Source organism: Orycteropus afer, unplaced genomic scaffold (assembly GCF_000298275.1).
Source record: "Orycteropus afer afer isolate SDZICR_OR568_19922 unplaced genomic scaffold, OryAfe1.0 scaffold00331, whole genome shotgun sequence".
Classification (NCBI taxonomy): domain Eukaryota; kingdom Metazoa; phylum Chordata; class Mammalia; order Tubulidentata; family Orycteropodidae; genus Orycteropus; species Orycteropus afer.
In genome coordinates this window covers 907,761-929,549 of record NW_006921918.1, presented here as the reverse complement: position 1 = coordinate 929,549, position 21,789 = coordinate 907,761, and the positions used below count along the sequence as shown (strand labels likewise).

Here is a 21,789-nt window from a genome sequence, read left to right as displayed (position 1 = left end):
AAAAAAAAAAAAAAAAAAGGAACCAAAAAAAACGTTATGTAAAATAAATCCCAGGACAATGTCCAAGGAGGTTAACTTTTGTTTTTTCAGCCTTGAACTATACCAGGATGACTTTAATTGTCATATGTAGGAATAAATATAATGGGAAGCCACTTTTAGTAAATACATATGGACACTGATAAAGGAAATCTGATTAAATGAATTATATAACTTAGTGCTCTGTCCTTGAATCATGAGGCAAGTTAGTGCAAACCTTTGTAAGCATGCCACCTTCTCTTTACAAGACAAGCAAATGGAGAATTTTACCCTAGAAATGTTTGCCTCCCCACCAAAAAAAAAGTTCTATCAGCCAGATGTTTAAAAATTCTTTCTTAAAATTTTAGAAAATGCAATATATATTATTGCACATAAAGAGTGAAATGTTTGCAATGATGTTTAACATGTATAGGCAGAATGCTTTTTCTGGATGAGACTATTATAATTTGCTTAGAGATGATCATGATTTCTTCATGGTATTTATATGTATTTTAAGTTAAGTGCATTGTATCATCTTAATAAAATTATTATATACTCTGCAGTTATCAGGTAGAGTTTAAATAATATTCACAGCTAATTATAATATATGCTATTTATGTAGGAAATAGTTTATGATATAAAAGTTTGGTTATGATACATTTTTCTCCTACCTGACAATTTAAATATTTTTCTGTATGATATGTAATCAATACGTTATAACAAATGTTCTTCACAAACTGTATATTAACTGTACTTTCAGTATAATTTCATATGAGAAGGGTTGTTGTTAGGTGTTGTAGAGTCAGTTCCCATCATAGTGAAACTATGTACAACGGAATGAAACACTGCTCAGTCCTGTGTCATCCTCACAATCACTGCAATGTTTGAGCCCATTATTGCAGCCACTACGTCAATCCATCTCATTGAACTCTGCCTCTTTTTTTGCTGACACTACTTTACCAAGCATGTTGTCCTTCTCCAGAGACTGGCCCCTCTTAATAACCTGTTCAAAGTATGTGAAACTAAGTCTTGCCATCTTTACTTCAAAGGAGCACCTGACTAGTTTTTCTGGCTATCTATGGTATATCTAGTATTCTTCACAAAATCCATAATTCGAAGGCATTAATTCTTCTTCAGTCTTCCTTAGTCATTGCCCAGCTTTCACATGCATATGAGGTGATTGAAAATACCATGGCTTGGGTCAGGCACCCCACAGTCTGCACAGTGACAACTTTCCTTTTCAACACTTTACAAATGTCCTTGCAATAGATTTGCCCAATGAAATATGTTGATTGATTTCTTGATTGCTGCTTCCATGCATGTTGATTGTGGGTTAAAGTAAAATGAGATCCTTGACAACTTTAGTCTTTTCTTCATTTATCATGATGTTGCTTACCTGTCCAGTTGTGAGGATTTTTGTTTTATGTTGCAGTGCAATCCATACAGAAGGCTGTAGTCTGTGATCCTCATCAGAAAGTGCTTGAAGTCCTCTTCACTTTTAGCAAGGAAGGATGTGTGCATATTGCAGGTTGTTAATGAGTCTTCTTCCAACCCAGATGCCACGTTCTCCTTCATATGTATAGTCCAGCTTCTCAAATTATTTGCTCAGCATACAGATGAATAAGTATGGTTAATAGATGAAACCCTGAAGCATAACTTTTTTGATTCTGAACTACATAGTATCCCCATTTTCTGTTTCAATGACTGCTTCTTGGTCAACATACAGGTTCTGATAGAGCACAGTTAAATGTTCTAGAATTCCCATTCTTCACAATGCTGTCCATAATTTGTTATGATCCACACAGCCATATACTTTTGCATAGTCAATAAAACAGAGGAAAACCTCTTTCTAGAATTATCTTTTTCTAGCTAAGATCTCTCAGACATCAGCAATGATTTCACTCATTACACATCCTCTTGTAAATCCAGTATGAATTTCTGGCTATTCCTTGTCAATGTAGTGCTACAGCCATTCTTGAATTCTCTTTAGCAAAATTTTACTTGCCTGTGATAATATGGTATCATTATTATCATTAATAATATTATTATTAATTTCTACATTCTACTGGATCATCTTTCTTTGGAATGGGTACATATATGGATCTCTTACAGTCAGTTGACCCAATAGCTATCTTCCAATTTTCTTGCATAAATGAGTCATCCCTTCCAGTGTTACAAACATTTGTTGAAACATCTCAATTTATATTCTGTCAATTTTTGCAGACTTCTTTTTTTGCCAATGTCTTCATTGCGGCTTGTACATCTTCCCTTAATATCATCATTTCTTGATCATATGCTACATCTTGAATTGGCCCCTCCACCTTCGTTTGATGCTTGCTGGATTGTTCAATATTTCGCCCATCAAATCATTCAGTTTTGCGACCTGAGGCTTGAATTTTTCCTTCAGTTTTTTCATCTTGAGAAATGTTGAGCTTGTTCTTCCTTTTTGTTTCCTAGCTTCAGGTCTTTGCACATTTCATTATAACACTTTATTCTGTCTTCTCAAGCCACCCTTTCAAATTTGTTCAGCTCTTTTATTTCATTATTTCTTCCATTCACTTTAGGTTCTCTATGTTCTGTGGCAAGTTTCAGAGTCTTTTCTGACATCCATGTGATATTTTCCTGATTTTTTAATAATCTTTTACTTTCTTCGTGTATGATGCTCTTGATGTCATCCCACAACTTGTCTGGGCTTTGTCATTCGTGTTCAAAGCCTTAAATCTGTTCTTGAGATGGTCACTAAATCTGAGTGAGATATACTCAAGGTTGTACTGTGGCTCTAGTAGACTTGTTTTAATTTTCTTCAGCTTTAACTTTCACTTGCTTTTGAGCAATTGATTGTCTGTTCTGCAGTCAGTGGCTGGTCTTCTTCTGACTGATGATATCAAGCTCCTCCATCATCTCTTTCCACAGATGTAGTCTATTTGATTTCTGTGTATTTTGCCATCTGGTGAAATTCACATGTATGGTCTCCATTTATGTTATTGATAAAAGGTATGTTTTAATCTTGCCAAATTCTATCACTGGATCTCCAGCATGGTTTCTATCACTAAAGCCATATTTTTCAGCTACAGATCCTTCTTTGTTTCCAACTTTTAATTTCTAGTCACTAGTAATTATCAGGGAGCTCTGGTAGCATAGTGCCTAAGGCACCTGAATGCTAACCAGCAGGCTGGTGGTTCAAACCCACCAGCCACTCCTCGGAAGGAAGATGGGGCAATCTACTTCCATAGTGATACTGCCTTGGAAACCCAAGGAGGGGTCGCTATGAGTTGGACCCAACTCGACGGCAATGAGTTTGGTTTGGTTTGGTTAGTAATTATCAGTGCATCTTAATTGCATGCTTGATCAACTTCAGACTGTAGAAGATGGTAAAAATCTTGAATTTATTCATCTTTGGCTTTAGTAATTGGTATGTATATTTGAATAACAGTCATTAATTAGTCTTCCTTGTAAGTTTATGGATTTTATCCTATTTCTGACAGTGTTCTACTTCAGAAGAGAACTTCAAATGCTCTTTCATTGACTTTGAAACAGTGTCATTCTTCTTCAATTTGTTATTCCTAGTATTATAGACCATATGTTGGTCAGATTTAAAATGACCAATACCAGTCCATGTGAGCTCACTAATGTGTAGGATATTGATCTTCATGTTTTCTATTTCATTTTTTATAACTTCCATTTTTCCTAGATTCAAACTTCGTACATTCCATGTTCTGATTATTAATGGATGTTTACAAGTGTTTTTTTTCTCATTTTGAGTTGTGCCACATCAGCAAACGAAGGTTCTAAAAGCTTTATTCCATCCATTTCAATAAGTCCACTCTACTTTAAGAGGGCAGCTCTTTCACACACATATTTTGAGTGCCTTCCAATTTGAGGGGCTCATCTTCCAGAACTATGCAGGAGAGTGCATGTGTTTTCTTTGAAAACATTTTTTTTTTTTTTTGAAATGACTAATTAGCACTGTGGATGCAAATGTACAGAATTAGAAGTGAAAATCATCCTTGTAAAGTTAATTATAAAGTGTTCTCATTTCAAGTTCACTTTTTGAACAATAACACTTGTATTTAACACAATATTTAGCCAAATATACAATAAGATAATATGACTCTCTAAATAAGAATTTCCATTTCCATTTCTAATTTCTACAATATGTAGTTTTTGGTGTAGTCTTTTTCATTATTAATATTGATAAGGTGGGGCACCATTAATTTTAGATATATTGTTACTGGCATCATATAATTTTTTTTTTAACCAAGATGAACATTAGCTAAAGTTTGATAAAGCAAATAATTAAAAGTGACTTCAATAAGTGTTATTTCCTTTATTTAGTAGTAGTGTTGAAATCATTTGCTCATAATAACAAAATTATTTGGCTACTATTTTCCTTTCCAAGATGATTATGCGTCTTTGAAAACAAACAGTAATTTCTGGATTGTTCATTTGGCTCTATACTCTCACGGCACTCAATGCTCAGTATCTTGCACTTTGCCACTGACCTCTTACTGTTTCCTGTTTGACTGAACCAAATGGAACGGATGTATTCCCTCTTCAGAGTAAAGCCACTGTTTCAATAAGCACACTTACATAATTATCAGTAGTTCTTACCTTTGTTTCTTTATTTAAAATTAATTAAATGGGAATTTCATGGTGTGTGTGTGTGTGTGAATGTGTTGCCTTCTATTGGATAAAGGGGGGGTTGCAAATCCTCCAAAAGGCATGAACCAATAAAATTCTAAAAATCTCTTGAGTAAGCAAAATATTATTTTGGGAATTCAAGGCCCTGCCTTAAATTCTGGTTTTTAAAAAAGAGAGATTTTTCCATGTGAGGAAGAAATCATGCCATCTCATGTAAGACTGAACTCTTTGACCACACGTTTTATTCACATAAAGTGTATCCTACTATCAATATTTACTTTGCTTTGATTACTTTAGTACCATAATCTATATGAAGTCACAATAATTATAACTATGTTATGCAACTGGATGAAAGCTTCCCAAATCTATCCTAGAAACTCATTATGACTCCTTAAATTAGCTAGTGAAGCAACCTGGTAATTCCTGACACTTTTGAAAGGAAAATGATTTTTAAAAGACCATGTCATGTATACAGAAGCAGAGTATGTGAAGCATTTATAATGGATACTTAGCAAATGAGAAAAAGGTGATCCCATTCTAGAAGACTCAGGAAATTGTTATAGTTGAGACATAGGGGGAGGTGGTTATTAAAAAAATACCCTTTTCAATATCATACATCAGCAAAACAAAATGAAACTCACTGTTGTGGGGTCATTCCCGACTCACAGTGACACCTCCTTGGGTCTCGAGGCAGTATCTCTACAGAAGTAGATTGCCCAATCTTCCTTCTGAGGAGTGGCTGGTGGGTTTGAACCTCCAGCCTTCTGGTTAGCAGCCAAATGGCTTAGGCACTACACCACCAGAGCTCCCAATATCATACATAAACATATATAAATATGAATGGACCTTCACAATTACTTATAGATGTGCTTCACAGCATGTTAATAGAAGTAATGCATAGATAGGTAATATGAATTTTACCCAACAAGAATTCCTGTCCACTTCTACTCTGAATATATACTTGACCTTGTTGAATAAAAATGAGGAATTCAGAAAGAGAATTACACAAACACTTAACTTAGGTCATTTGTTCAGATAACCATCAGTCTTCAATTGCAGTTGATAAATATCGTACTAAATCTGCTTCACTTGAATAATCAGTATTTTCTACTTTAGCTTTATGACTTTAACTCTTAAGTTTTTCAAAGGGCAATTGTGAATGAATATAAAATTATTCTTTATGGCTGTCAGCTTATCAGAGTTCATTCTTATCTTAAAATGTTAATTTGTTAAATTCTATAAGCAATCAAATTATAAAATGAATGATATAATGGATACATATCTGAGACATGAACAGAGTAGAGACCATGTACTTTGGAAATTAAGAAAATAATCTAAAAATACAGTGAACTCAGGATTCAAATTCTACTGTGAACTTTAGCTACATGTATATTAATAAATAGGCTACAATATCAAAGTAAATCACCAAATATAACATTATTAAGTTGAATGTTTTACTTAAAGTATTCAGTGTATTTGGCAGTTTGGAAATACCTCTGTTCTTTTGTTCCATGGCCAACTGCTTCTCAAGTGTTTCCCTTAGTTCTCTTTCCCTTAAAAAATCCATCTTCAGCTCTGTTTTTTCCAGTTGGACCTGTTTTTCTTGAGCTCTGGCATTATCTATGGCAACTTTCAAGAGTCCCTGTATAAAGAAGGTATTCAGAATAACAATATGTTGGTAGAAAGCACATTTCGTTCATTGTAGAAGCATTTAAAAAGAGAATACTCCACTTATCAAATTATTTAATCCATGCTGTGTATTCATTCTGTGCTCATAAGGATAAATACTGTAAAGCAGAAAACTTCTAAATACAATGAAATCATTTTAAGAAGACACATATTTAGGAAATATTGTATAATTGCTTCTGAGCAGAAGAGTATCTAGAACCAACAGCACATAAGATTGCCTAAAAAATGAAAACTAAGAAAAAATTAGGGTGAAACTCTTCCAGAAGTAATAGTCGCCATGGATTATGCACCTCCATGTGATATTGATCATATGGCCAAAATCTGAAGTTGTCAGGTATTTCATTTTATGCAGATATCCATAATCAACATACATGCAAGTGACAATCAGGAAATCAGATGACAATTGTCCTGGGCAACTCTGCTGCAAAAGACCCATTTAAAGTGTTAAAGAGCAAAGATATCACTTTGAAGACTAAGGGGTGCCTGACCTAAGCCATGGTATTTTCAATAGTATCACATGCACATAAGAGTCATGAACAAGAGACAGACGATGTATTTTGGAAATTAAGATAATAGGCTAAAAATACAATGACAATGAATAGGGTAAATCACACAATATTAATGCATTTGAATTGTGGTGTTGGCAAATGTAAATACCATGGGCTGTCAGAACAAACAAATCTGTCTTGGAAGAAATACAGCTGTAACACTCCTTAGAAACAAGAATGGCCAGACTTTGTCTCATGTACTTTGGTCATATTGTCAGAAGTGAGAAGTCCCTGAAGAAGGATATTATGCTTGAGAAAGTAGAGGGTCAGAGAAAAAGGGGAAGATCCTAAACAAAATGGAGTGGCACAGTGGCTGCAATGATGGGCTCAAGTACAGCAGTGTTTCGTTCTGCTGTACATAAGGTGGCTATAAGTTGGAGCCAACTTGATGGCACCTAACAACAATGTGTGATCCTGATGGCACACACTTACCTCTATAATCTCACACTCTACATTTCCCTACTGAGATCGCACCAGGTACAATGCTTTTATTAATTGATTTTTTGGTTCCTCAATATACCAATTCTCTCCACACCAGGGTCCTTGCTCTTGCCAGTCCTTTCCTGAATGCTTTACATCCAGATCTTAGCATGGCTTACACTCTCCTTTCATTTCATCTTTGCTTAATGTCACCATCCAGGAGAGGCCTTCTCTTACCATCTTATCTGGAATGATCTTCCACACCTCTCTCATTACTTTTTCTTCAAAATTCTTCATAGCATTTACCATTATGTAATATTGTCATATATTTATATGTTCATTTCTTTATGTTGTGTCTCTACAAAAATATAAGCTCCATAAGGGGCTGGATGGTTCCTTTTATTGGGCATCAATTCCCCATTGCCCAGAGACTGCCAAGCATAGAGTAGATTAAAAAAAAAAAAAAAAGATATTAGAAAGTATACAACTTCCATATTTTACTTAAGGCATATAATATATTCCAAGAATCAGAAGCTCAGTTACTAAATAGACTGTATTATTTAATTTTTAAAAAAGGTTATTCAAAATGGCTGTAAGAAGTAGAGAAAAAACTTTTAAGTGACTCTGACAGCACAATTCAAAAGTGCATGTTGTGAAAAAAAAAATGTAGTTATTCCTATCACAAATTGTGTTCTCTTGTAGCTACATAATTTGAATTATTGTGTGCTTTTAAAAGAAATTATATTAGCATTTTGGTATTTTTTTAATAAATGAGAGTATAAGAGTATATTAATCATAGAGAAAACATTATATGTACTTTTTCTCCTAAGTTGTTTTGATCAAAGTTACTAGTGAAAATTAGTGCTAAAAATTCTGTCTTCTCAATTCAGCAATTTAAAATATTATTTTGAAGTTAAGGGATACTTTTTTTTGGTCTCTGAATATCAGGGACTAAAATTTTCAACTGAAATTATAAATGCAATGGAAGTTGGCATCATGTGTAGGTAAACTCTAGCATGTGACCTCTTGTAGCAGGTCTTCAGCAGTTTGAATCAAAATTTTTAACTCCAGCTTGACTTGCAAACCCAATAGAGATGTAGCCTCACTTCAGCCCACTTGCATAGTTTATAGCATTGTCATAAGCCATGTTTAATCTTTTCAAGTACATATAAATTATTTTGTATCTGTTATACTTGACTCCATGACTTTCCATGATATAATTCGTGTGACCTGAAACAAGCTGGAGGATTTCTATAAGGCAGTTTGCCCCTCCTCAGTTTTTTTCTTGTTTAACAATAAAACATAGCTACTAAGGAAACTGCCATCTTAACTCAATTCAGCAACATTCCTGTGTATATTTCTTCTTCATCAGGAACAAACAATTAGTAACAAATGAAAGAGATCATTACATCAAGTGCCCTTTTAGATCACCCCAATTAAAACTTTAGTTTAGTTGTATTTTAATTCTAAGATACCAAATTCTAATTTTCTGCTCTGATTGCTCTTGTTGACTTATCTTTGAAAGATGTACTCTCTGTGCAATGTCTAGAGATTATTTAGCAAGATGCCAATGTTGGCACCACTTAATGTGTTGATTGGTTGTATTATCAGTAGCTGTTTAAAATAAATTACTATTAAACAATTATTGTCCTTGGCTGACAAAACACAATATTTTGGTGTTGTTTAAATATAAAACAATGATTATTAATAAACATGTTGTATAATGTTAAACTGCAACTCTGATTTGTGTAATTTTCTATTAATATTTGTTGTAAAGTATGAAGGTGCTGAGAGCATTTATGTTTACTGTTTTCTTTTGTTACAGTTGCTGCTAATGTCATTAATGGTAATACATTACCTATTCCTGCTGATTATGTCTGAAAAATATTAGCTTTGAGAATCCAAGACCCTCTTGGGACTACTTAAAGCTATATAAAATTAAGTTGATTTTTAGACTTTAAATCAGTGCACATCAGTAGGAGTCCAATGTGAGCAAAACTCCATACTAGAGCCAAACTGATACAAATGCAAAAGTATGTTACCGTCAGTGACAGCCCTGCTGCAAAAAAAAAAAAAAAAAAAGAAGAAGAAGAAAGAAAACTGATTAAATTTCAATGCAGCAGGGGGCTGGGAAAAGCAATACTAAGTGTTCACAACATCTACAAATCATTAGGACACCATTTTAACCATCAGTGATAACAGTACTTTCAGATTTGTGTAACTTCTGTAAATTTTCTAGATAGATCATCTGCAAAATGTCATGCTAAATGCCAGGTCTCCCCTGGATGTGCAGTGTCCAGCAATGTGTGGGTACGATTATGTGAATTATTCTGCAAGACAGAATGCTTAAAAAATGAGTTTTTCTCCAAGGGGAGGTCTGTTCTAATGATGCTGAAATTGGATAACGACAATTCTACAGAAACATATTTTTTTTCTGTTTATTTTTAACTTAACTGTATGCTACCACAATAATAAGAGACAATGGTTGTTTGGCCTCAAATTTCTTTTTCTTAAGTGAAGAAGCATCATGATTGTCATAATATACAAATATCTTTGTTTCCTAAAATGATTTATGTTGTAAATTAAAATATCTTCATCATTTTTCAGAGAAGAAATGAGTCTATACATTTTTGAAAAAAAGCACTGGACATGATTTAGTAACGTTTCTATAATTTCTATTGCTTAGAAAGTGTGGGGACTTGTTATAATAGGATGTAAATTTTTTCTTAGTGTGCTAGTTAGATTTTAAGCAAAAAGTTTACTAGTCTGTGTTTGTATTTTATACAAACTTATTTTAGAACCAGATGAGAAGCAAGCTTCCTTGAGTGCCAAATTTATGTTATAAAATGGGTACTCAAGAAGTGTGCTACTTCTAATAACAGTAAAATGCTCTAGTTCAAGAGGATTACCTCATCTAACCAAAATCTTTTAAGGATGAGAAAGCAAAGTCCACAAGGACCAGGTGACTTGCCCAAGATTCTAAACTAGTGAAGTGACTAAGGCTAGATTAGGACTTACTAGCTGTTTAATCTCCCTTTTTCTTTTAATTCTCTCCTTGTCTCCTTTCAGGATGACAAGGAATAATGTTCCTTAAATCTAGGAGCTTCTATAGACAGGAAAAAAGAAGGAAAACTAATGCATTTTCCCAGAAGGTCCCGATAAGAGAAGAAATACCCAGAAGTATCATATTGCATCTAATATTATGATTACTGTTCTCCAAAGTCAATAATGACTCCGGCTGTCAAAAGCCAATCTAGATATAAACTCATCTTATGATTCGTATGATCATATGTGCTAATATGGTGATATACGCTCTGGAATCATCTACTTGTGTTTAATCCAAGCTCCACCATCATTTATGTGACCTTGATCAAATGACTTAACCGTCTTCATTTTCTCAAGTATACAATGGTGATAACAATTAAATCTACCTTAAAAGATTATAAAGAAGAATCAATGAAATCTTGTATTTAATCAGCACAGAGGTTTATATATTATGATTGCTCAATAAATACTAGCTGTTACCATTACAGTTATCATCATTTTTGCACAAGACATAAATTAATAAGTATAATGGACAGTCTAGGGTTTGAAGAAGTTAATGTCATTCTCTCCTAACAGTAAACTGTGATTAGGTTATTGGTTATAACTGGTTTTATTTCCCTATTCACAAGTTAGGAACTCTGGTAGTGTAGTGCCTAAGGCACTTGAGTGCTAACCAGAAGGCTGGTGGTTCAAACCCACCAGGCACTCCTCAGAAGGAAGGTTGGACAATCTACTTCCGTAGTGATACTGCTTCGGAAACTCAAGGAGGGGTCACTATGAATTGGGTCTGACTCGATGGCACATAACAACAACAACAACATTCACAAGTTAGTAATGGGAACAAAGAGGAGAAAAAGACTTAAATAATAATGATTAAAAATAAAAGCATACAATGTAAGATCAATGTTTTGGACCTTTGCTTGATCATATCTTGAACCCAGTATCTCTTTCTTTTTGAGGGAAGGTGGATTTTTCTTTGAATTCTTATAACTCTATTGTGATTAAAATTACATATTAATAATGCAAATAAACAAACCTTAATTTATTTTAATACACATAAAAATAATTAGCCATAACATTGAAATGCAATGACTTGAAGATGGAAAACCAGAGTATGTCAGTCTTAAATTTTTTCATTTTCTTGCCCCAAACATAGAAGTAGAGAAGTCTCCTTAGAAAAAATGGCAAGACTCAGCTATTTATTAGACTACAGGGAATCAATCTTGGACTGCCATCTATTGTAATATTCCTTTTTAGTCTTTCTTGTTTGCTTAATTCCTGCATACAGTCAAACCAAAACATGCTGAACTCCTATCATATATCCCATCATGGCTTATATCTTCAATACTAACCTCACTCCTGCCTAATATTTGTATTCTTTACCTTTATTTTAGGAACCCAGGTGGCAATACATTTTCCTTTTTAATTACTGTTTCTTAATACTTGCAAACAATTGTAAATCTTTTTTTCAATGATATAGATAGAAAAAGTAAATTATTTAATATATAGCTCAAAAAGGAAATCAGTTTCTCCTATTCCTATGTACAAATAGGTTCTATATTTGATTTACAGCAAGAAAGCTCAGATTGATACTTGATGTGTGTAAAATTCTGCTTTCAACATGTTCAAGTGACAGTCATTGTTTGAGGTTTCATATCCAGTTAGCTGACATAAAATTTTAGTTTCCACACATGGAATCTCACAGAGTTATACAAAGACATGCTTGAATTAGGAAGCCAAAATGCAAGATTGCCCCACTGAAAAACATAAATAAAATTCTATATAAAGTAAACAAAACTATTTTTAAAAGAAAAACATAAGATGTATCCATATTACTCACTAAAGTGAAATTACTATGCTTTACTGAAAGTATCTGCATCCATTATTACTTTCAAGTTGTAAAATACTCAAGTGTCCAGAAGGAACAGGATAGGTATTGTTCTTAGCTGCTGTGGAATAGATTCTGACTCAAGGTAACCCCATGTTTGCAGAGTAGAACTGTGCTCCATAGAGCTTTCAATGCTGTCACTTTTCAGAAACAGATCTCCAGGCTTGTCTTCAAAGACATTTATGGGTTTGAACTGCCAACCTTTTGGCTAGTAGTCAAGTGCTTAACTGTTTGCACCACAAGGACTCCTAGTGTAGCTCTAAACCAAAACTCACTGCCATCAAGTCAATTATAACTCATAGAGACCTCCATTAGGTTTCCAAGGCTGTAAATCTTAACAGACGTAAACTGCCTAATCTTCCTCCACCGATCTTCTGGTTAGCAGCCAAATGCCTTACCCACTATGCCACCAGATCTCCTTAGTATAGCTCTCAAAACCAAACTCACTGCCATCAAACCCATAACAACTCATAGCGACCCCTACTGTGTTTCCGAGGCAGTAAATCTTTACAGAAGTTGATTGACCCATCTTCCTTCTATGAGCGGCTTGTGGGTTTCAACCACCAACCTGGTTAGCAGTCATATGTCATAAGCACTACACCACCAAAGCTCCTTTAATATAGTTCTAGAAGCTAACAACGATCAGATGTCTAAAGTTATGTATACAAATACAGCTTTTTTTCCACAATTCTTTGAAAGCACAAACAAATAAAATTTATGAAAACTTAAATTTAGTAATCGCATCAAGAAAGGGACCTCTGTAATAACCATTACTAATTTTAAAAATTTGGAATTGTCAAACTAGAGTATATCATGAAACTATATTATTGCCTATTAGTAGTACAATAACCCCTTGAGCAAGCAAATTATTTTTAAGTTTCATTAATGCTTAGAAATAGTTTTTATATACATTACATTTAAATATAATCCAAATGTTTTGAAAGCTATAACACTGAATTCTCAATTAAAACAACAAATATGTATAATAATTATAAAAAACAGGGAATTGTATGATTTGAGAAATATAAGTAAGCTTCAACTCAATTCCTTTTCATTGTCACTCTGATAAATGATCTCTAAAGGAAATATGGAGCTTTCAACTTACAACACAAATAGTGCGTTACTATTTTGACATAGAAAGCAAAGAATCCCACTTTATATCATTGACACTTCACAGGAAATTGAGGTAGGCAGAATGTAATTACTCAAATTAGAATTTGGACAGCAAATGCATTGATACTGTATGCCCAATGAGCCAGGGTCAAGACTTAAACATTCCATACCACTCCTAGGATATTACTATAACTCAATAATTGTGGGAATAATAAAAGAGCTAGCATCTACGACCTTTTGTAAAATGAGTGAAATCATTACTGACCATAAAATTCAGTGTGTGTGTGTGTGTGTGTGTGTACATGTAAATATTACTGTGTCATGGGACTTAGTAAGATTTTCAATGTACTTTAAAATATTTTACCATTTGTATGCAAAGATACATATATATATATATATATTATTTACATATAGACATACATGTATGTAAGTTTGAACTGAACAAGCATAATTTATTTTTAATGATACATTCTTATGGTAGGAATGTTCCAACTTTATCAGACCCATGTATATCTTAACGTTGGGACTAAAAACAAGTAATTTTAGTTAGTCTTGAACATTTTCCTATCATCAGTTCTTGCTGAAATATGTTCTCAAGGTATATTGTTAGAAAAGAGACTATGTTAAATATACAGCACCTTCCATAAAATAAAATATCTGTTCAAACTCTTCTCATTTTAAAACTAGGGTTTCCTTTCCTCTTTTCCTCTCTTCTCTCCCTTCCATTCTTCCTTCATTCTTTTTTTTTTTTAAGAAATGACTAGAGTTTGAGGTGATGCGTTTAACATTCCCAGCCTCAGTATTAGTGTCCTACTGAGGATGAACATGGATTTGGTTGTACTCACCAACTGACAGTATTTGACTTAGAGCTGTGGCAGTCACATCCAATGAAAAAGTCCACGTGCAAAACCCATTCTTCTGGTGAACATGCCAGTTTACACTGATGAAACCCAGAAATATTTTTTCTGTTGAAATTAAATTCCTACTGGCCGGCTTGTGTCATTTTAGTTAGTGATAGAGAATTTTAAGCACAAGCTTAACTTTTTTCTTTCCTTCTTACATGAGAAAAATGAATTGTTCCTTTTTCAGAGTGCAAATTCAGAAATGTTGAGGGGTATATTCTGAAAGCATTTAATAGCAAGAAAGAAATTCATTAAAAACTCTACCTCATAGAAAACGAAAGGATCAAATTTAGAAAAAAAAAAAAGTGTTCTGTTTATTTAAAGATATCAACTTTTTGACCATGATTAGGATCAGGCTGAGTTGATGGTTTATTTTACTTCTGGAGATATAAAACCTTAAAGTTGAATACAATTCTACAGATTCTAATTACATTAGTATTAAAAACGCCATATTAATAGATGAGGAGATATGTTACATTGAAGGCCTTCTGTTATGTCCTTGGAGAGGTAAACAAAATTAACCAGATTTCTATTGGGAGAAATTTTAATATGGGAGGTATTGTGTACAGGAAAATATCACTGAGGATAGAGTGGTAGTATGAAAAAGAATATGTACCAGTACTGTATCTGCAAGCATGTCTAGTACTGGGTATTCCAAGTATGGAGATGTGGATGGTAAAAATCACCATCTGTTACCCACATGATCACTTCATGTGCAGGCAAAAGAAAAATTCTTCTATTCTAAACACTCTTATTATCTTGGCTTCATGGTCTATGTTATTGTTAACTGTGAGTATTTTTGATTCATAATCTACTATATGTAAAATATACATCCTGAAGACTACATAGGAAATCCGTAGAAACTTTTGTATGGCTTTTTGAAGTGCATTCTTTGAAGAAACTATTAACTGAAACAAACTTATTTATGAAAGAAGGGACTTTTTAAATTATTCATTTATATTAGACATATTTCAAATAAATAAATATATCATTTCCTCACTGGAAGTTCAGCAATTTAAAAATAACTAAATATTTATTAGAACTGGAGTTCTGTCATTTAGTAAATCAGAGAAACTTAAACAGTTTGATTCTTCCCATTAGTTGACAATAAAGGGAACATTTAAGGAGAGTGACTTTACAAAAAAATCAATGCCACTTTCATCTAAGTTGATATACTGGCTTAATATACATAGCTAAGTATTTATAAACTAATTTGATTAGTGTAGTTTGAAATCTAAATTGCTAGGAAAAGTTTAATACAATGTTTTAGAGTAAGTTGGTATAGTATAAAGTTTGAAAAACTGGGTTTACAAATGAGTCTCCTGTTTTTTCCAGATTGCAAAAAGTCCTACCTGGATGTTAGTTAGAAGGGTCTCTATGGAAGACAATCCATCAGGAAACAGAAAAGGAGATGGAAAACCTGGAGGCAGTGGTTGTCCATGCCCAGTTAGAGAAAGTTTGTCAAGGCTGTCTCTTGCGGTTGGTGTGGAAAGCGGGGTCTCATCTGTATGTGATTGAAACAAAAATATAGAACAAGTTACGCTTGTCTGTTTTTATTAGACCTCAGTAATGGCTTCCCTAGTGGTTTCCAGAACATTTATTGCAAATTGGTTCCTGCTATCAGGAGAAAATGCTTTCTGCTGAATTTTCTTTAATGAAAAAGCTGTGGAGATACAACAAGATAACATTAATGAGTAACTTTATAAGCCTTTTAAATGCAGTCTCTAATGAGACTGAGTTTACAGTGCCATAGAATCTTTTTAAAACAAATATTATCTCATATATAGTTGTGATAATATATTCAGGCTGACTTTATAGGCACCTTCCCAATTATCTCATTTTAGTTTGTTTTATTTAGATTGACAATGGGATATATCTAGAACTTGATATAAGAAAAATGCTTTGTGTATTAGTATGTTTCTTTTTCAATTAACCCTTCCTTTGTATCAGTGATTTGTTCAAATATAGTCTTAAGGAATCTACAAAAGAATGTACAATTAAAATCTTCATTACGCATTTTAAAAGAAAAAACTAGAATCCAAATATATTCTTCCTCAACTATAATTGAATTGTTCAATATCATTAGAGCTAAAGATCTAATTCATTTGAACTTGAATGCCTTTTAATAGTAGCCTTTTACCTTCATATTGAAAAGTGATAGCTTTTATCCAAGGAAAAGAGGTTTAATGAAAGGGTAATAACGTACAAGTCCCATAACAAAATTTAGACAATCAAATATAAAACCTTTTAAGATATATTAATCTTTTTCATTTATTGAATACTATTCAAAATTTTAAGCAATTTAGAGTAATATTCCAAATACAGATTCTTCTTTCTCTCACAATGAATTTTTTCTTCTTTTTTTCAATTCACTTCTTTATTATTTTAATAAACTTTTAGTTTCATGTAAGATTCAGACAAGTTGTGACTGATTTTAGGTTATTATAGTCACAGAGAAAATTTTATTCATGGCAGGCTTCTCAATTTTATAAATATTTTCATATTTCACCCCAGGAAAATTAATCAGAGCAGTGTATTTGCACAGTCCTGATAGTATCTCTCAATTTTGCAAGTGACTAAAACTTCAGCACACTTGCCTGTATGCTTATAATTTGATTCCACTGTTCTCCTCGGTCATTCCTTTATTTTTCATTACAACTCCTAACCACACAACACGTTTTCCAATTACTTCTCTCTGGGGCAGAAATATTATGGGAGCTCCACACTGTACTGTGTCTAACTAATGTCAGAACAAGTTAAATTCATCTCCCGCACCTTTCCACATTTCTAGTTAATGAACCAAAAGGGAAGAAAGGCTTAGGAGGGAGGTAATGGACACAGACCCTCTATTAACTGTCCTCCTCTTACACTTACTCACTCCTCTGCAGGGTCTCCTTCCATTCCTTCCTGTGTTAACTTACTGACAGATGATCTAAGGCAGCAAGTACTAGAAAAAGAAACCAAGTAAGCTGCAAAAGTCAAACTCATTGTGTTATTTATTTATTTATTTCCCTTTCATCACACTTGTCACTGAGGTTAAAGTGAGACTGCGGTGCAGGGGTAGAGGGCTACTGCATGGCTTATATGATCAAGGTGATCTTGGACTACACTTACCAAGCTGCCATAAATTACTCCTCCAGATCAAGGCTGCTAGTATGTTCTCTTAATAGCTCCAAAAAGGCACTTGTTAAACATCTATGTGCATGTGAAATTGTTTAAGAATGGAGAGCAATATTTTTTGATCAGCCTCACCTTAGCTGTCACATGCTAAAGAAAATGTGGCTTAATAGATCATGGAGATAATAATTGCTTGTCTCTTGAAGAAAAGCGTAGAACCAGATGACCACCTGAGGTTGCTTTTAGCTTTAAAATGTGTAATTCCACAATTCTTAAAGATTGTCCAAGAAAATAATCATCGTATACATGTATATACACAGACATATACATATTTGTTTAAAGTTCCATTAACCTTGTTTTTATATGATTCAATTTCAATACATTTATGCTTGACTATACTTGGCTGTTGTGTGAATTCATTCATTAAATCAGTGTTGATGCATATATTTATGTAAACAATATTTAATTAACCTAGATGATGTGTTAGACACTGCATAGAGAAAGCTGAAAAACATGATCTAATGCCTCAAGAAGCTCCTCTAGACTAGAGTGATCATCTGCATTCCTAAAGGGATAATTCGTGTACTTTGTAAAATATTTTGTCTTCTGTCATCCACCCTTCGCTATTGTTAGCTGCCATTGAGTTGGCACCAACTCACTATGGTCTTATGCATAATAGAAGAAAATGTTGTCCAATTTTATGCTATGTCCATGACTGTTGATACGGGAAGCTGCTGTCCTTTTTCTAGTGTAAGACTGAAATTCGTCTACGCTGATGTGTGTGTGTGTATGTTTGTGTATGTATCTGTGGAGGTGTTTGCATTTTTCTCCCACAGCTACTTTAATGGAATGCTCACCTTGGTCCTCATGACTCCAGCTTTCTGTGATTAGATTTGGTATAAATGTATCTGATTCAATCATTCATTTATCATTTTCCATACTGGAAACAATGAGAAGTCCACTTTAATTCAATGCACAGAGGTGAAGCAATCAAATGCAGGGCAGAATGACTTACTGAGAAATGTTTTAATATGTGATATAACTGCTTAAAACAAATATGTGTTTTTGAAAAAAAGACAACATTATACATCAAATAAGCAAAAGCAAAAATGATCCTTTGGGCCTCAGGACCCTACTATGTCAGTAAAAATTTGGCATCTTGTGGCAATTAACATGATAAGAAGGCTCATTTAGTTCTTCCCAGGAGGACTATAAAATTGGATAAGAAGTTCTCTTTTGAAATAGATGTGACCTTTGATCTCCTGTATGTTCTAAGAAGTTCCAGGGGCAAGGTAAAGTAGAAGAGTATTTTGACATCCCATAATCTCTACTGTCTTCAAATTGAATAATCAAGCATCAATTCATAAAACATCATATTCTAAGTTGATATTTCTGTACATATTTAATTTTAAATTTTTAGCTTTTGAAAAAAAAGTTAGCTTGCCAGATCCCATGATCTTTGGTTATTATAGTATTTAACAATGTAATCTGTGATTTTATTTTCTAAATTTACTTTTAAATAATTTAAAACTATGGGAAATTTGCAAATGTGGCACAAAGAATTCCTATACACTTCTGTAGTGGGTTGACTCTTGGTCCTCTGAAAGATATTTAAAAAAGAAAAAAAAAGATTTCACATCCTAAAATTCAAGGAACCTGTGAAGTGGCCATATTCAGAAAAAGGGTTCCACAAATGTTAGTAAGTGTAGGATTTTGCGATGAGGAGATCATCTTGATTATTTGAATGAGCCCAAAATCTAGTAACAAGTATCCCTATAACAGAAAGACAAAGATTTGAGACAGACAGAAAGTGAGAAGACATGGAGAAAAGAAAATGACAATGTGAAGACATTTAAAGATTGGAATTCCACCAGCCAAAGAATGCCAACAACTACAAGAAGATGGAAGAGGCAATGGAAGATTCTGTCCTATAGCTTCCAAAAGGAGTATAGATAGACCTGCTGACACTTCTATTTTGAATTTCTGGTATCCAGAACTGTGAGTTTAGTTTCCTGTTATTGTTAAGTTTTGGTTGATTTAACAACCAAAATTGTTGTAATTTGTTATGCCAGCTTTAGGAAACTACTAAAACTCTGTACTCAAATTTACTAATTGTTTACATTAACTTTTTAATTTTGTGTTTCTCTCACTTTTATTCTGTGTGTATTTGTGTGTATGTGCTTGTGCATATGCATATTATTTTGAATATTCTTGCTTTAAAATATTTAATGCTAAAGTGTATATTTCATAAGTACAGGATATACTCTTACATAATCACAGTACACAATCAGAAAAAATAGCATAAGTAAATTACTATTGTTTAATCGGGAGCTCTGGTAGCATAGTGCCTAAGGCACTTGACTGCTAACCAGGAGGCTGGCGGTTCAAACCCACCAGCCACTCCTCGGAAGGAAGGTTGGTTGGGCAATCTTACTTCCGTAGTAATAACTGCCTCGGAAACCCAAGGAGGGGTCGCTAGGAGTCGGGGCCGACTCTATGGCAAATAACAACAACAATTGTTTAATCAAGAGTCCATGTTTCATTATCTATGAGGTTTTATCTGCAAATGGTTACATAATAAATATGTTAATTTATTTGACAAGTTCTTAGGCAGTATTTTTCTATGGGCTTGTAGTAAGTACACTGATAATAGCCTCTACTATGCTCTCTATAGGAGCTCTGGTGGCATAGTGCCTAAGGCATTTGACTGCTAACTAGGAGGCTAGCGGTTCAAACCCACCAGCCACTCCTGGGAAGGAAGGTTGGGCAATCTACTTCCATAGTGATACTGCCTCGGAAACCCAAGGAGTGGTCGCTGTGAGTCAGATCTGACTTGACGGCAGTGCATTGCATTTTTCCTGTACTATGCCCTCTAATGATCCCTCCTCTGTTCTGATTCCTGCCCTAATTAATGGATCTTGAGGTGGATCTAACAAATAGAATACAATAAATGGGATGTCACTATAAGATTGGGTTATAAAAAGTCTTTGGCTTTCATTTCTCATGTTCTCTCTTGTATTAACTTGGACTTGTAGAAAGCAACTGTCGTATCTTCAGAGAGCCCTATGTGCAGGTACACATGACAAGGGACTAACCAAAAAAAAAAAATAAACTCACTGCCGGCGAGTCGATTTTGACTCATAACAACCCCTCCTTGCGTTTCCGAGGAGGTATCACTACGGAAGTAGATTGTCCCACCTTTCTTCCAAGGAGTGCGGGGACTAAGACCTGCCAATAACAATGAATTGTCTTGAATGTGGATTCCTCCTACCCAGCATAGCCTTTAGATGAGGCTGCAACCCTAGCCAACAGCTTAACTGCAACTCATAAGATCTTGAGGCAAAATCACTAGGTAAGCTACACCCAGATTCCTGATCCACAAAGACTGTGAGATAAACGTTTGTCGTTTCATGCCAGTATGCTTTGGTACAATTTGTTACATAGCTATAGATAGCTAAAACAGTATTTAATTATTACTTTTATTACATTTTGAGATATATAAAGAAAATGACTTAGTATTCAGTTAGTATCAGCTACTTGGGAAATAACAATGTTTTCTGGTTTCAATTTCCCCAACTTTAAAAAGTAGATATAGATATAGAGGATATAACTACAGATAGAGATATGTATCAGGTTGACCAAGACAAGCTCTGAAGTTTCATTCAGATCTAAAATTCCACAATTCTCTGCTATTTCTTATAAATAAACAATATTATTGAAGTAAAAAATTTTTGCCTTAATATACTGACTGGAGAGTGATGATGCATCACTTTGAAATTAGAGATCTCGATGCGTTTTTAATTACAAGTTGCAAAGAGTTACAAACATCTAGATAATACCTAAAGATGATGAATCCTGCAAACAAAATTTCAGAAGTGATTGATTATGCTTACTTATGCTTACTTAGATTTACACATTTCACTTTAGAAAGACTCCTAAATTATTTGTTGTTGGGCAATCTACTTCTGTAGTGATACTGCCTCAGAAACCCAAGGAGGGGTCGCTATGAGTCGGGTCCGATTCGACGGCACATAAAAACAACAACAACCACCTAAATTATTTTGCTTTACTTCATCAAATTACAAAATACTTTAAACTGCTAAAAAAAGCAGGTGCTCTGAATACCTAGGATGGCAGATTAGATATGAGAGTGCATTTTCTTGGGAGTAAGTTTATCATTTTTGAAAACAGCCTAACTAGGTTATTTTTTCTTTTTTTTGTTTACATATTCCATTTCACAGTGAATTAGAAGTTATTTTGTTCTCTATTAGAGTTCTTGTTGTTGCTGTTGTTGTTGTTGTTATGTGCCATCGAGTCGGACCCGACTCATAGTGACCCCTCCTTGGGTTTCTGAGGCAGTATCACTACGGAAGTAGATTGCCCCATCTTCCTTCCGAGGAGTGGCTGGTGG

The 21,789-nt window shown here is 33.9% G+C and overlaps 1 protein-coding gene across 1 annotated transcript in view; it reads right to left on the bottom strand.

Annotated features, from left to right (window-relative positions):
• Positions 1-21,789, bottom strand: part of DACH1 (dachshund family transcription factor 1) — a 565,727-nt gene that overhangs the window by 1,089 nt on the left and 542,849 nt on the right. Inside the window, 2 exon segments of the mRNA XM_042782473.1 lie at positions 6,151-6,298; positions 15,614-15,765. Of these exon segments, the coding sequence (XP_042638407.1) occupies positions 6,151-6,298; positions 15,614-15,765 (300 nt within the window).